This window comes from Manis pentadactyla, chromosome 8, assembly GCF_030020395.1.
Source record: "Manis pentadactyla isolate mManPen7 chromosome 8, mManPen7.hap1, whole genome shotgun sequence".
Lineage (NCBI taxonomy): Eukaryota > Metazoa > Chordata > Mammalia > Pholidota > Manidae > Manis > Manis pentadactyla.
The window spans coordinates 99,250,269-99,266,720 of NC_080026.1; the positions used below are offsets into that span (position 1 = coordinate 99,250,269).

The following is a 16,452-nucleotide window of genomic DNA, read 5'->3' on the forward strand; positions in this document are numbered from 1 at the left end:
CCTGCTCATCTATCCCTGGCCTCACCATGCACTTGTAACAGATTGAGTTCAGAAGCACTGACAGGCTGTATGGCTGCCCCAGAGCACATCTCAATTATTAATGCTGCTCTTTACAGACCTTGCCCTATTATTTCTGTTCATGTTATCATGAAGAGGGCAAAACCTTAATGCACTCCTCGCCCACTTCCTCCCACTGCTGGAAAAGCATGTCCCAGGTAGAGTCATCTAATAAGCATCCGTGTTCTTCACCTTTCTCTACATACCACTCCTGCAGCCCCCTCTGGGGCATCAAAATCAAGTGTAACTCAAACAGGGCCATGGGTTCATTTCTGCATTTCCTGGAGGTAGAGGAAGGAGGAAGAGGTAAAAACACCAGCTCTCAGAGAAAGAGACAGGGCTCTCTGCCTGGGCATGAACAGGAGCAGGAGGCAGAGTATCTTTGTTAAGAAGGACTCATGCCTCATAATAGATTCCAACATCTAATAGGTAGGCCCTGAGTCCTACTTACAGATTCTTCCTTAGAGTGTCATGATAGGTGAAAGGTGGTGTGAGTATTTGCCATTTGGAAACCTGACTGATGAAGTGGCTCTACTTGGAATCAAGAGTTATTATAATGGAAACGCCATCTTTATCCTAGCTCTGAAAATATCGGAGCTCTATATTCAGGCAGAGCCTAATGCTACCGTAACATTCACTGTCAGATTTCCATGTGAAAAGTGAAAGGTCAGGAGCTGGAGATAGAGCTTAGACTTAGGACCATATCTGAGAAGAAAGGTCAAGAAATGCTTGTGAATGTGCTTTTGAAGGGACCACAGCATGAGAACTTCACCAGTATATGTTGAACCTAATGCTCAGGAAATTGTGAACTTTAAGGTTGATGAAAACTATGGCCAGGACTCATCTATGTTATTAGCTCATGCTTTTATACACCAGAAACTTACACCAAGTTTCATATAGTATCCTCATTTAGCAAGTAAGTCAGAAGACAGTTTCCAACACTTATCAAACCTTACACAGCTAAGATAATCAACTCTGTTTTGGTCAAGTCAGTACACGGCAAAACAGACAGATTTGGGCCTCTTTTCTTATAAAAGATCTGACAATTTAAGGGGGTTATATTCACTTCCATTTATGTCCTGGAAAATACACTCTTGTGACTTAGCAACCATGTTTAAAAAGCTCTTGCAGTTCTTAAACAAACAGAGTGTATGTTTATGAGGTCCTAACGACATTATTTTCAGGGATGATGTAGAGTTGGTGACATGCAGCTTTGGGATTTACAGTAAGTCATGGATGACTTATCGATGTGGCATACAGTATTTGCCTAGAAAAAAGTAGACATTTACTGAAGTGGTGTTTGAAAATGTGTTTGATGGAAAACAAGCAGAGCACATAAATACCGAGGACTCCTCATCGTGGAAAGGGAAGGGGCCTTTTTTTTTTGGGAGGCCGAAAACTAAGAGTTAAGAATATTTTCTGGTACTCAGGGAGCACAGCTAATTCAAGACCAGAAAGAGGGACAGTTTAGAATAGAGACTGAGGACGGGAGGCCCACATCTGGCCTGCAGAGGTATTTTCCTTGGCCTGCAGATTACTTGAGAATTTTAGAGTCGTGGACATACTAAGTGGAAATCCAACATGAAAGCACAATTTCCTCTCTTCTTTTTGAAACATGGTAGATCTGGCTGCAAGAGTCTGCATCCCTGCTCGAGGACAATCAATCAGAGCTGGGAATCCACATCAGGAGCTGGGACCCCCCACCCATTTCGCTTCTCACCAGGTCCGCCACCCTCCTCTCTAACATCTGCCTCCCCTGTCTACTTGAGCTTGCAAACCCCAGTGCAGGAAATGTTATTTGTCACTGGGGTACCCTCAGTGAACAGGTCTAACAAAGCAACCCTCATTTTCAGATATAAAGATGAACAAAGCACACGTTTCTCCCAAAACTTATCAGAAAAGCAAAATTATTCAGTTCTTTTAAAACGGTTGACATATCCACAGGTGCCATATTTTTTAAGTGCTGGATTGCTGAAGTCAGTATTTCCCAAAGCCAAGTCATAAGACATGGTTTGAAATGGAATGCTTATTTTTGTTTTCTCTTCTGAAACAATTAGGCAATGCTGGGAGGGGTGTGGTAGGAGGCATCTGTCTCTGGGCATGTTTTTCTTATCTGTGAAAATTTCCAGATGGATGGGACCCACAGGAAGGGAAGAAACATGGCCAACTTCCCATCAGACATGGCAGACAGAGTGCCTAGAGCCCACTGTACTTCTAGCAACCCACAAAAAATGGCTTATTTTAAATTCTTTAAAATCAGAAGAAAGAAAGAAATGTAGTATTAATGACTATGTAATAATGCGTCCAGCCTGGATTATATTCATCTTTACATGAATGCAGTCACGAAATATAATTTTTTAATAATATATATGAGAAAGGGACCCAAGGAGGTGCAAGTACACAGATCCACGAAAATCACAGTGAGGCTTTGCAGGAAGATGCTGGTCTCCAGACGAACATCCCATGTCACGCTGTGGACACTTTGTCAGCAGCACAGCCTCACTTAGCCAGGGCTCTCCTCCCCACCACAGCCCTGGGTGCTCTGCACGTGGCAAGTTCATAAACAAGGTCCCTGAACACACATTGTACCCTGACCCTGGTTTCGAAAAGATGGTGCCTTTCAGCCAGCCACTTCTGGCAATTTCTAAATAGAAGCGTCTGAAGGTTTTCATCATGTACAATTGGCAAATAGGTATTACCACTACCAGGGACAGCTTGTTTTCTGATTTTGTGTGCATGCGCGCGCGCACACACACACACACACACACACACACACACACACACACACACACACACACACACACACACCCTCCCTTCTCCCAAATTCTGCAAATAGTGTCCTGTGCATCAAAAAGTCCCAAGGGCATCCTTGGTGCAAGGGATTCTATTTTTAAACCACAAATGACTCATCACTTGACCGGGGTCTCCCCAAAGCTACAATTTGTCAGGCTGTCAGGAAGAAGGACAAGAGGAATAGAAACAAAGACAGAGGTCACATCTCCATTCCTGTCTGCTGCCCATAAATCCATGATGAAGCTGCAACAGTCCACACCACACTTCAGCACAACCATGGTTGTGTTAAGCAGGCGCTCTACCCTCGTGTTTGGATTAAACTGTCCTGAGCTCTAACCTTTCTCTCCAGCTGGCTCATACCCTTATCTAGGCAGTTTCTGCAGGCACATGTGGCCTTGACTTTAGGTAGAGGACCAGTACTGTACAACAGGAAGGCAATCAGCCTCTTGTGGTGAAACACCGTGCTAACTGCAAAAGACATAACAACGGGGACTGCAAAGGGAACACATGTTCTTGCCCCCAAACAATCGTTCTTTGAAAAGAGGACAGAGAGCTAAGACAGAGTCAAATAATGCAAACTTTCTTTTGAAATTCTGCAGAGTTGTGAGGAGAAATAATTCATTCTAATTTTGGAAGGTAGAGTAGCTATGGATTTACAGACATAGTTATCAAATAGTGTTTCTACAGGAGAAACAAATGGGCAGTTGGGCAAAATGTCCTCAAAAGTTATGCATAACGAATTCCAAACAAGCCACATCAATGTATTCAGCCTTGTTAACCTCTCACAACAGAGTTGAACTCCTACCACCCCCTCAACAGTACAGAAAAAGAAAAGAAGAAAAAAAAAAGGTAGCAGGATCATAAAATCATGGAATTCAAGGCCAAGGGGGATGAAATAAACTAATCTCGAGCACCCACCTGGCTGGACTTGATCTTTTCCATTATTTCCACCAATAATGATCTTATCCACTATTCCAAAAATAATCCACTGGGATTATCTTTCTTTTTTCCATGGCCCTAAATTTTCCCCATGATGGCAGCCTGACATTCCAGAGTAGGTGTAACAAAAATCACTGTTTGCTTTGCTTGCAGTGGATAATATTTTGCTAGCACATCTTTGTTCATTTATTTTATTTAATAGAAACCCAAGTGATCCAGTAGGGACTCCCTGCCTGGACAGGGAGGGAAGAGCTGACTTCTAGCTCTGGCTAGTTGGTTCCCTGGAGCGGGTCACTTAGCATCATTCCCCAGGAGTGGCTGCTGAGGGATAGGGAACACCGGCACCAAATAGACTCTGAAGCCTCTTCCAGTTCTGACATTTTATTCTGAAATTGTCTTTTGCAGCAAACCCGGAAGGTCTCGCTCCATCCTCCCTCCCACTCCTAACATAATCCCTTTGTTCCCCAGGAAATGCCAATGATGAGCAGTTCCCTTGATGCTTCTGGATGCCATGGCATGGGGTACCTATGTGTCACCGCACAGCGAGGAACAGGCAGGGGAGCCGAGCCTGACCCAGTGAGGAAGGGGCAGGAGGAAGAGCACCTACCCTCAAGGCACACTCTCCACCTGTCCCCTCTACCCGGTTGGTACCCAACTGGTGAAACCATGGCAGTCTGGGAATCTGGGTGAGGTAGATTGGTTGACTTAGGCTTGCTCCCATGTCAGAGAATCAAGTGTTGCCACTAAAGGTTAGATTCTGAAAGGGGACAAGGACTTCCCATTGGGAGTAATTTACTGCCTCTTTGCCCCTAAGGCATCTCCTCTCCCCCCATCCCTCAGTGGGCTCAGCTCCTCTACCATCTGACATTCCATTCTTTCAACAGCTGCTGGCTCTCCTGCTGGGTTCCCTTCACAGATGTGCAGTGCTTTTCTGAACATCCTGCCCTTGAACTTTCCCTACCCATAATTTTCCAAACCAAAGCCTAGCAATAAAAATGTCAGTTCAGGATGGAGAAAATTGAGGGGGAGTATTTAAAAAGGAAAAAAAATAATAGGGAGATGCTTTATATACACAATGCTTTGTGTTGAATTCCTCAACAAAGGTTAAGTGCATGCCATGATTTTTCAAACAGGGCATAAAGGCAGATGGCTGGTACAAATTTCTCAGAACATTGCCTAGAAAGGCCAGGTCGCATAAAGGAGCTGGGCACGGTATAAAACAGTGAGCTTTCTCTCTGCGCCACAGGCAATCCAGCTGTTCTTGCTGCAGTGGGAGGGGCCATGCCAATGGCGACAGTGGAATAGCACCCACAGTACTTTACAGTTTACAGAGAAGGTGATCTGTGCTGCCCTCTCAGCTCTGCCAGGTGTCTGCTTCCAGGCTGGACACACAGGGGCACTGGATCAACACCTAAGTGCACAGTCGGTAGGAACAAGACTGGAGGAGGAGGCCAGATACTTTCCATTGTTTCAAAGTCCTCCATAGAAACCTCTTTTGGACCAAACTCACCTAAAGTCCATTGGTTTGATAATCCTTTTTCTAGGCATATAAAGATTACACAACACAAAGTAAAACCATAATAAATTGACTAAACTCTGCAACTCTCTAAAGAGAGAAACTATCTGCTGGGGAGCAGACCTCTTGTTATCTACTTGCGTGTGCCAACTCACAGGCACAGAGCACTAGGTAAGGACGGGGAGGCAAAGGGTCTTTCTATGGAGAGACCTGAAATAGAAGGGACCCTTGAGAGACAATCACCTTTCTGTGTTCTTTGCTGACTTGACCCTGTTCCATCACAAAATCCTGCCACTCCACTAAAATTAAAGGGAAGAGAGCCTTATTAAACCATAACCTAGGAAGAAATGAATCAAGGATCAAATGGGCATTACATAGCACCATCCCCTGTACACATCTCCCAGGCCCTATGGAGACAGCGGTGACAGGACCCTGACTGCTGACTTGAAGACTTGGCCCCAAAGGTGAAAAATGGGGAGATGGAGAACAAATGAGAAAACAAAACAGATGCATTGGCAGGGTGAGGTAGGCGACCTCTCGTTCCTACATTTCACTCGACCCACTGGGTCACTTAAACGCTCTTGAATTTCACTTCATTTTTTTTTTAATTTTTTAATTTTTTAATTGGGGTATATTACAGTATAATGCACAAATTTTAATGTACAGGTCAAGAAATTGACATGTGTATACATCATGCAACCATCATCTAGATCAAGATATCAAACATTCTCAGTAATTTTCTCTCTCCCTCACCTATTTCGCCCATCCCCCCACACCTTCCTCTACGGCTACCGCCAGTCTGTTTGTTCATTTGGTTTTTCAGATTCCTCACATAAGTGAAACTATGTGATATTTGTCTTTCTCTGATTTATCTCACTTAACATAATACCCTCTAGGTCCACCCATGTTGCTGCAAATGGCAAGACTTCATTCTTTTTAATGGCTGAGTAATATTCTGCTGTATATATGTACCACTTTGTCTTTATCCATTCATCTATAGGTGGACACTTAGGTTGCTTCCATATTTTAGCTATTGTAAATAATGCTGAAATAAACATAGGAGTACTTATATCTTTTCAAATTAGTGATTTTGTTTTCTTCAGGTAATGGAATTTCACTTCTTGACACTTGGAAGAAAGATGCCTTTAGACCTGCTGGATTCAAATCCTGGTTCTGTGACTTATTAGCTACATGGCGTGGGGCGAACCTTGCAGCTTCAGCCTCCTTATCTGTAAACTAGGAAAGGCAGTAAGATATACCTACCAAATTGTTAGGAGAATTCAATGAGATGGCACATGTTCTGTATTTTAAATTGCTTAGTACTGTACCTCACACACAGCCCCTAATCAGTAAGTGTTAGTTCCCTCCACCTACCTTCCCCTTCTGCCCTTTTGAGATTATTTAGGCTGAGGGACTTGAGACCCAGCCGTGTGAAGACTCAGGTGGGTAAAACAGTTTGGTAACTGGTCAGTTCTGCTAAAGCTCTTGGGCATCCCCATTTATGTCAATGGTGCCAGTTTTATTATCAGAGGCTATGGAAACACTCTGGTCAATGTCTATTGCAATCTTGAAGACAGTTTTCCTTAACCACACCTAACCATAAGCAATTTTACATGTGGGAAATAGCATTATCACACTGACAATATCTCATATGAATGAAGAATATAAATGAATGAATGGGTGAAAAGATAAAATTTTAAAGACTGGGGGAAGGCTATTTTCTCATTCTAACATCACTGATGCTCTAGAATCCTGTCCTTGGTTTAGATGCTCTCCAAAATGTGTGCAACTATTCCCTCCCCTTCCTAATGTCCATATACCCCAAACAGCACTGCTGATACCAGAAGCCACAAGCAAAGACTGATAAAATCAGCAAGCAGGCACCCCCTCAGTGTACCAGCAATTTTGGAGCAGATAAAGTCATTAAGGAAAATTTTAACAATGCATAACCTTTCAGCTTTACTCTGCTAACAGCAGGCAGCTTGCCTTTCAGAGACATGAGTCTGCAAGGCAGTCACCAGTAAGCAGGACTTGACCTTCATTTTCAGCATATGCATCATTAAATATTCATAATCCACATAACTGTAGCATAAAGTTTAAACATGAATCAAAGCAATAAATATCTCCACACAGGCAAGTCATCCTGTCCAAAAATGCCCCTGGAAAAAATGCAAAAACCCCAGGGACCTAAGCCTCTCTCCCTTCCAATTTTCTCTTGAAATTCCAGAACCAGCAGGAATGGCTGCAATACACAATCCATGAATCCAACCCTCACACTGACATCATTGGGTCTTTTTTTTGTGTGTCTATTAAAGAATTACTGTTCCTATGCCAAAGGGAGGGAAATAGACAGGGATGGGCCAGCAGCGGTGACATTATCACCCACAGTGTGTCTAGGGCACTTTTGAGTTGGTCGAACAATATATTTAAAAGCTTTGCTTCTCAGAATATCAGAGTGCAGGGGAGAAAAGGGGCAGCATAGGCATCAAAAGGCAACAGAACTAGGAGCTGGAGTGGCATGTGCCTTAAATTGGGCACTTTTAGACCTGCTGGATTCAAATCCTGGCTCTGTGACTTACCAGCTATGTGGTGATAAGAAGAATGGAATAGAAATGGAGTTCTTTTGAACAAGATCTGCCTCATGTGGCTAATTTAGTATCTTTTGGGCAATGGGATGACAGTGTGTGGAAGGCTTAATGCGCCTCTGTGTCTGTGAAGGAATTGACATTTGTGTCTATCCAAAGACTTGCTGGAATGTCTCCCTCTGCTTGGGTGTTTCTGGAGTCTACCACTGGGATGATGATGTGTAATTTCAACACAGTTTAATGTAATTGTAACTGGGTTATTGTAACTTCAAGAAAAGTCTAAAGCTCTCTTTCCAAGATGCCCAAATGGCCAGCCAAACCACCCGTGTGTAAAATCAGTGACAGTTTTGAAAGAAAAAGATGGATTAAAAAAATTTACAATCTGCTTCCTTACCCACTTTCCATTTGCATGTTATGTGTGGACAGAATTTCATTTTATCTTATTTACTATACTTGGTTACAGTTTGTCTAATGTTTTTTTTTTTTTTAGCCTTGGGAGCCTTATCATAAAGATTATAGATTCTACTTGAATTCTTCCCCTTACTTAATGGGAGCATGCCTGCTGGCTTTCAGCAGAAGACGGTAGACTACTTCATATTGCATATACTGACTGTCACCCACAAGACACTCACTGGTCCTCACAAAACAGAACCATCTGGGACACAGCTTGAGAACCACCTGCAGTGACGCAAATCAAAGTGGAAAGAATTACATAAATAAACATAAGGTCTTCTTATAAGCAAAGTCTCACTGTGCCCGACCACAGTTTGGTGACAGAGAAGAAAGACTGAGGTTAGGACCATCCTGAGGACAATCTCTGTTCTAAGATTTTTGGCATTTTTGCTGAGAAAATCTGAGAACAGGACTGAAGGTTCATCCTTGGAAAAGACTCTCTACAAATCCATAAAGGAAACCAGAACCAGAGAGGACTCCCACGCCGGCTTTCCTGAGGCTTAGCAGAACCATAGCTAAATCCAGAGGCCACTGGGGGTGGAGCCTAAACACCGGGATCTACAGAGCAAGAGACCGCCTCTTAGTAGACTCTGTAAAAAAGGACACAATTCAAATCCATCTAACAAGAGCATTTTATTTCTGAGAAATACAGAGGAGCAAAAAGGGTGAGAAAGGGAAAGAAGGTGCCAAGGCTGCCGTCCTTCTAACCGATCACCACACTCACCGCCTCCTAAGGGTTTTCTCTGTCTGGGGCACACAGACTACATGCCTGAACCCACTTCCCAAGCTCCAGCGCGGAGGTGGGCAGGGCACACACCCATGACATGGGAGAACGTTCCTCACTCCTGGGGAAAGAATGCAGAAGTAAGACTGGAGGCTCTAGAAGATCTTTGCTTCAACTCAAATATGGTCCAGAATTATTAAGAGTAGACATTAAAAAGGGGCTTACCTTCAGTGATATACCAATTAGAGTTTTCCAAACTTAACAAGGTTTTCTCTTTCTTGGTGAGGAAGAGCTGACAGAGAGCACATGTGGAATCTGATGTCTTGGAAGACTTTTAAAGAACCCTCCACATGAGGTGGATGAGGGCAGCCTCTGATTTTCTCACACTTTGCTAATCCCCAGAGAGATGTGATTAGAGGAGATGTTTTATTTGTTTCCCCTGACATGACATTTTGGCCTTGGCTCCCAAATGCACAAAATCTTTTGGCTGGTGACCAGATACCTCTGAGAAATTCAGAGCTTAGGTGTGCATGAAATTACCACCATCCTAAGCACAGAAGAAGAGTGCTAAGCTCAGAATTCAGGCACACCAGGGCCTACACCAACAGGGACACCAAGCAGTTTCCTAGGCTCAAACTCTAGCATGCAGCCATACCAGGGATAGAGTTCAAAGAGTTCAGTACACTCTCACAGTGGACAATTCATGAAAAGAGCTCAATGCTGCTGTCCAGTTGTCAAGTTCATATCACCACAGAAAGCCAAGTCAGTCCAGCTCAGCTCCAAATTCCCAGTTACAGTCAGCTTCAAGCTTGTAATAGAATAGTTGGAACAATGATGTACCCAGAGGTGACACTTGCAGGAACCAGAGCAGAACTGGCCTCCATCTAGCAGCTCTGCTCAGTGACTCTTCAGCTTCCTACATAGCCTTTCCCGTCTGTCAACAGACCCCCTTCCAGGCCCACCCTAGAGCACCAGTTCACATCACTGGCACCCCAGGGATCCGCATAAGTGTGCACTCTAGGAATTCTCAGGTGGCCATGGGCCTCCCCCTCTGGGAGTCATCATGAACTCCTCCATTCCACCTCCTTACCTTCACAAGTGGAGAAGCACCAGTGAGCGATGCTTCAGAGGAACATTCAGTTGGCAGGTGCAAAAAGTTTCATGCTTTCTAATCTGACCTCCAAAAAGATTAAAGCACTGGAAACTCTAATGAGAAAACGACTCCACGACCACCCTACATCCATGGCAAGAATGGCTCTGACCTATATTGGTTGGACACTGCAACCCTCCCAGAGGTTACAGCCCCCATTAGCCTGTTGACATCTTCAGGGCCAATACTCCATCAGCAAACAACTATTTAAAAATAAGTAAAACCCAGTGAGAAGACTTGACCTCATCTATGCTGCCTCTGTCATACGCCAGCAGAATCACAGTAACCCTCCATGTGAGAGTTTGCTTTTCTGTTCAGAAATCAGCACAGAATCACCCTGCCTTCCTCCAAGAGTCTTCTGCACTCAGGACGCTCTTGCAAAGGGTAGTGTTAAAGTGAATGGAATGATCAGTGTAAAAACTCATGATTGTTTTAGAAAAGAGGGCAAGACCATGTTTTGCATACTCACTTCGACGAATCTATGAAGTATATCACAAGCGCACCAATGCTGAGAGCAAAGACTAGGACAACCTGCAAAAGAAGAGAAAAACATCATCACTTAAGAGCTGAACACCAGGTTTTTTGACATAGGCAGCATCTTGGAAACAGAGCCGATCTTGGGTTTCTGGGGCCTGCTTGGACATCTAATCCCCGTGATGCCCGCACATAACACCGTGACATCGGCACCTGATGTTGCCCTGGGCAGCAACCTCGCTGCTGACCAACAGAGGTCAGGGGAGTCTTTCATACTGTATGGCCCGGAGTTGTTATCCAGTCCAGCTTCTTTGCAGCTGAAGTCAATGTGCTTCAGTGGGAAAAGAGCAGGTAAAAATCTCAGAGGATACAATTTTTCATATTACCTGTTTCACAGGCCCAAAGGAACTCAAATAAGAGAATATTAATCTTTATCAGCTTTGCTGAGGCTTAATGTACACACCATAAAACTCACCCATTTTAATTGTAAATTCAATCAATGACTTCAAGTAAATTTACCAAGTTGTGCAACCATCTGCGTGATGCAGTTTCCAAATGTTTTCTTCGTCCCAATAAGATCTCTCATGCCCATTAACAGTTAATCCTCATTCCTACCCCCAGCAATAGGCAACCACTAATTTACTTTCTGCCTCGATGCAAGAAATATTAATTTGAAAAGCACAAATTTACTGCTTGTACAAATGCATGTGTGTGTGCGCACACACACATGTACTGGTGTAATACTTCTCAACTATTTTGAAAACTGTTGGATAAGGGAAGCCAAATTAGGTAATACATTATGCCATTTTATGACGATCCTTGTTCTTTACGCTCTTCACTCAAAGTTAATCACCACTGATATAAAAGACAGTTTTGGCATCTCCTTCAAAGGGTACCTGTCACACTAAAGTCCACCAAATGAATATGTAGCAGATTAGGCTGATATTGACACTTCGGTCCTCACTCAACATTCTTAATTTGTTTGATTTATCACAGAGGAGACCAGAGCACCAAAAAGGATGTTTGAAAATAAAAGAGAAACCAAGAGCCAACAATTGAACTTGAGAACAAACAGTAAATACCAGTATCACACGCAATGCCAGGAGCCCACAAATACCTCTAGACATGCTAACATCCTAAAGAGACTGCAGACGGAGAGGAGCTAGCAGAGCCAGTCTCCTCAGAGCATCTACACATTGGCATTCCTCTGGCATTGGCTGGTGGATAGAGATGAATCCCAATTTATGCAGACTAGGCATGATCAAGCTGTGTATGTCTGTGTTTGTATGTGTGTCTGTGTGTGAAAGAGAGAGAAAGAGAAAGGAAAGAGAGAAAGAATCACACACACACATCTATATTGTGTGTCTGCCAAAGTGGCTGATAGAAAATGACATCTGCGTATTCATCTGAAACACTGCAAAACTCCATGGAGCTACTGTGCAAGGATTGTGGACTACACAGTAACAGACTGACAATTAAAACAACTGGATACTGTAAAAGGATTATACAGTGTCATGGCACCTGATAAATTCTCCTTATGAAACAAACTGTTAAAACAATACACCATTAATTTTATTCTTCCATTTTGTTCTAAAACCTCAAACACAGTCCAGTTGAGTCCCAGGAAACTCCTGCAGTCTGTTGGTAATTCCCATGCACCCAGTGCTAATCCCCTGGCAGGCTCATCTCAGCCTCTCTCCTAACACACATTCATTTATTCATTTTTTGCAAAGTTATAGACAAAACAGTGAACAAAGACATAAACAGGCCTCTGATTTTCCCTTTATTATCTGAATGAGGCAGCCAAACAAATAGCTTAAGATTAATTTTGATCTGTACGGCTATTTCTGAGATGTAAGCAGTTAGATCCTGGCCCTGACCTCATTCTCAGAGGCTGCAAAGAGAAGGGGTGTGGCCTCTTCTTCATTCACAAACAGATGATCCAAGACTAATCTCTGTCAATTTGGCTCCGTGTGTCTGCGAATGCTGAGCTGCTGCCAGAGCTGGGTATAGGAGCCTAGAGGGGAGGCGAAGGGGGAGGAAAGGTAAGATATGCTTGCAAATGACATCTCTATCATCCTGAAATGATCTCAAAATCTAAGTTCTCATACAGTGGTGATGATTTCCCAGCCTTGGGGCGGCCAAAGTAGCTGACACTCCTTTGTCCCAGCTGCCCCTACTTGGCCTCTATGATGCAATAAAAAACGTGCCCCTTAGTTAAGTAAATCCTCCAGTGACAGGAGGGGAGGTCTGGTGCTAGCCTCCTACGATGCAAACTCAAATAGCAGCATCTCTCTGATAAGGTAAGGGAGGGAAAAAATCCAAGAGGAAAATGACCTCCAAAGACCCCTGGAACTGAAGATTCTGATGAGTGGCTTTGCGTGTTCACATGCTCAGCCAAAGGACTTTCTCTCAATGAGGTACTGAGTATCCAGACTGTCCCACCCACCCCCACCCCACCCTCCAACTACCTGCCTCCAGGCATGAAATTATCAATGGGGAGAGCATCTGCTTTAGTGTTGAGGCAAAGGTGCACGGTGAGTTTTAAACTTGCTAAATGGCTCTTTATCATGTCAGGCTTGATTACACTGCCAACCTGGATCCAGGTGCTGCAGAAAATGAATCAGCTCTTTGGATATGGCCATGAAAATAGGAATCCAACAGAGATTCATCTCCTAGCAAAGCACTAGTGTTTTCTCTCTCTCTGTCTCTCTCTCTCTCTATCCTCTCTCCATTTCTCATCTTTCATCTCTAGCTCTCTGGCAAATCCCCCATTGTCTAAGAACCTTTCTCTAAATATGAAAAAAGTCCAGTCCAACTATGCACAATGATTAGATTTTAGCCTAAATGGTAATGGTTATATCATAGAGCAGCTCCAAATAATCATCTAAGTACTTATTTCACATCTGCTATGCATAAGGTCCTAGGAAAAACAAAAGAAAGAAGTCCACTTGGAGTCATAAAATAATCTTTAAAATGAACCTTACGCTATTACGGAATTAGTGCTCAATTATTTGGTATGGGTATAGTTGCTATATAATAAGCTACTGATTAGGTGAAATATACATAAATGAAGGAGTTAGGGAAGAGTAGGAACAAAGGAGCTCTAATCTCAATATCCTCTTTGTTCTCCAAGTGTCCTTTGTTCCTACACAGTATCACTACTCTAATATCCCTTCAGGAAGAGGGAGGGCCCTTGGGAATCCTTGCATGCGCTCCTGTAGTCCAGGGTAAGGGGCACTGAAGCCCAAGGGACATGGTGAGGTGAGGCCAAGAAAAGCATAAATCTGAGACGGGACACCCTCACCCTCCAGCAGCTGCGTCACAGAAGACCCCTTACAATGACCACGCACTTCACAAAGCACGGTGGCAAAGAAGAGCTTGTGAACACAGTCCGACGCAGGGGGTAGAGTGAGTGTCCCCTCTCGGCACACCCCGTGCTAACTACCTCTCACTAAGCCTCTGCAGCCTTTCTCACTTTTCACAGGCTCACCAAATCACCTTGGCTAACTTGCATGGTGTTAACTGCCATATTGTTAGGTTTACTGAAAACACCCATAGGTGGTGTGGTGATACTAAGCACTGAGAGATATTTACAGAGTGCCAGGTTCCTGAAAACAAAAAGCAATTTGATAAATGTCATTGGAACAATGGTGCTCTGGAGTCATCTATTTTCAAAACTCCAAGATCAAACATGACATGTGTTTGCACAGAAGAATGCCAGGAACAAAGACACAACAAACACACATATGCAGAGTGTATTAAAAAAAAAATGTCCCTAATACCCAGCCCCAGTGTCTGGGGATAAATGGAGGACAGAAAGAGGATATCCACAGCCATCTTCATGATGGACATTCCAGAAGGCCCCAAAGATCTTCCAAATGTCTCAGAAAGTTCATAAAATTGGGAAAGAGTGCGGCAAAGCACAGAATGTGGCCCCTGAGGTCACTGGAGCCCTCCGAGGAAAAGACAGATCCAGTGATGTTAAAACAGAGGCAGATGAATCAGGAAAGTTTGCCTGAACTAGAACCTGGTTTCAAGTTGTTGGATTTATGCCCAAATGCTTTCAGTTGACAGTTGAAGCTGCACGGGCCTGTGGACGTGGACTTGCAGCAGAGCCTCCCAGAGGCGGCCACCCCTGGAATCCTACCACGAGCTTTCCTTTGAACACCTAGATGCCTTCATCCCACCCTAGGACTGCTGGGTAAATCAAGACCTTCCTTGATTCCAGTCAGACACTTGACTCTTACCACCTTTATAGCCAGCCAGATTTCCCAAAGACATGGAGAAGAAAACTGGGCATCTCTATTTTTAACAGGCTGCTCCAGTGAATCTGTCGTGTGGCCAAGAATGGGAGTCACTGAATTAAAGCCATTAGGGGAAACCACTTAGCTCAAGTCAGAGATTAATTTACAAATGTCGCCTTAACAATGAGCCCATTAGGACATATGCATGAGGCCTGCAGGCTTCGAGAATCGTGCTAGGAGTACTCTAAAAATTACAGAGAGGAGGATGAATTCATTCTCTCCCAGGCAGGTTTTACACATTCTGCTCAGCTCATAGCAGAATAAACGACCCTAATTAATGATTCGGCATGTTTGACCGGGGCGTAGCCAGCTACTGGCAACAGCAACTCCTCAGAAAATGGACAATTTTCTATTTTTAATCCCAAAGCCACCTGATTTTTTTTCTTAAGGTATAATTTATGTACAATAAAATTCACTACATAAAAAAAAATAGACATGAGAGACTCCCAAGGCAAAATAATCTGAGGACTTTTGTTTATGAGATAACGTCATCCCAGCACCCAACTTAAAATGTTTCATCTGGTGAATTTAACAGCTTCAACAAACATTTATTGAACTCTTAGGCACATGGCCCAGAGGGAGAGAGAGGGAAATAGAAAACTAAAATAGTTAAGTCAGGCCTGGTCTTTGCCCTCAACAAGCATGAAATCCAGAAGTTTAAATTACTCAGAAGTCCTTTGTGAATTTAGTCAATGCTACACCTATAAAAATAGACACTTCTGGGAATTGCAAAAGAGGGAGAAACGAGGTAACACCACCCCCATTGCAAACTTCCAAAGGGAAAGGGCAAGAGGAGAATGGAAAAACGGAAGAAAACAGGGGAATTCCTGACTCTCCAGGGCCCTATGACTGACACGTGGCAGGGAGAGCAAAGGATTCCAGTAGGGAGACCTGCCTGGATTTGAACTTCAACTCTTCTCAAATAAGCAGCATGCTCTCAAACACATAACTTAATTTCTCCAGGACTCAAGTTTCTGAATCTGTGACATGGTGGGATTGGAACAGATGATGATCAGTAAGGACCTTGATAGGTTACTGCACCTGTGAAAGAACAAAAAACCTGTTGGCTGGAAAAGGCAGAGCTCTTCTATGCCAACTGCATGCCATTGGTATATAATTATAATTCAGCATATATAATTAATTATTACAGTTCAGCATGATGTAATGATTAATTATAATTTAGGCAATACTATGGATCACTAATGTGTGTCAGAGAGGCTGGTTTCTTTCATAAAATCACAAGTAGGAACTCCATGGACATTTGGATTCATGCAGGAAGGATCCTGTGAGCTAGTCTCTACTTTGTAGCACTTAGCACAGCAACAATTTTACATTTCTCTGTGCAATCAGAATAATTCCTCTCCTCTTCTGGACTGCAAGTTCTGTGAAGACAGAGTGCATGTCCATTTTTGACTTGTCTCTAAATTCCCAGAAGATAGCAAAGTATTCCTATC

The 16,452-nt window shown here is 43.4% G+C and overlaps 1 protein-coding gene across 34 annotated transcripts in view; it reads right to left on the bottom strand.

Moving 5' to 3' along the window:
* KCNMA1 (potassium calcium-activated channel subfamily M alpha 1) overlaps nt 1–16,452 on the bottom strand; it is a 702,509-nt gene that overhangs the window by 334,315 nt on the left and 351,742 nt on the right. For 33 of the 34 annotated variants that reach the window (XM_057506035.1, XM_057506055.1, XM_057506052.1 and 30 more), the window contains exon 3: nt 10,687–10,748. In XM_057506035.1, the coding sequence (XP_057362018.1) occupies nt 10,687–10,748 (62 nt within the window). Of the gene's footprint in view, nt 1–9,000; nt 9,189–9,292; nt 9,360–10,686; nt 10,749–16,452 lie in introns of those variants that run through there. The other variant, XM_057506051.1, reaches the window with a different exon arrangement.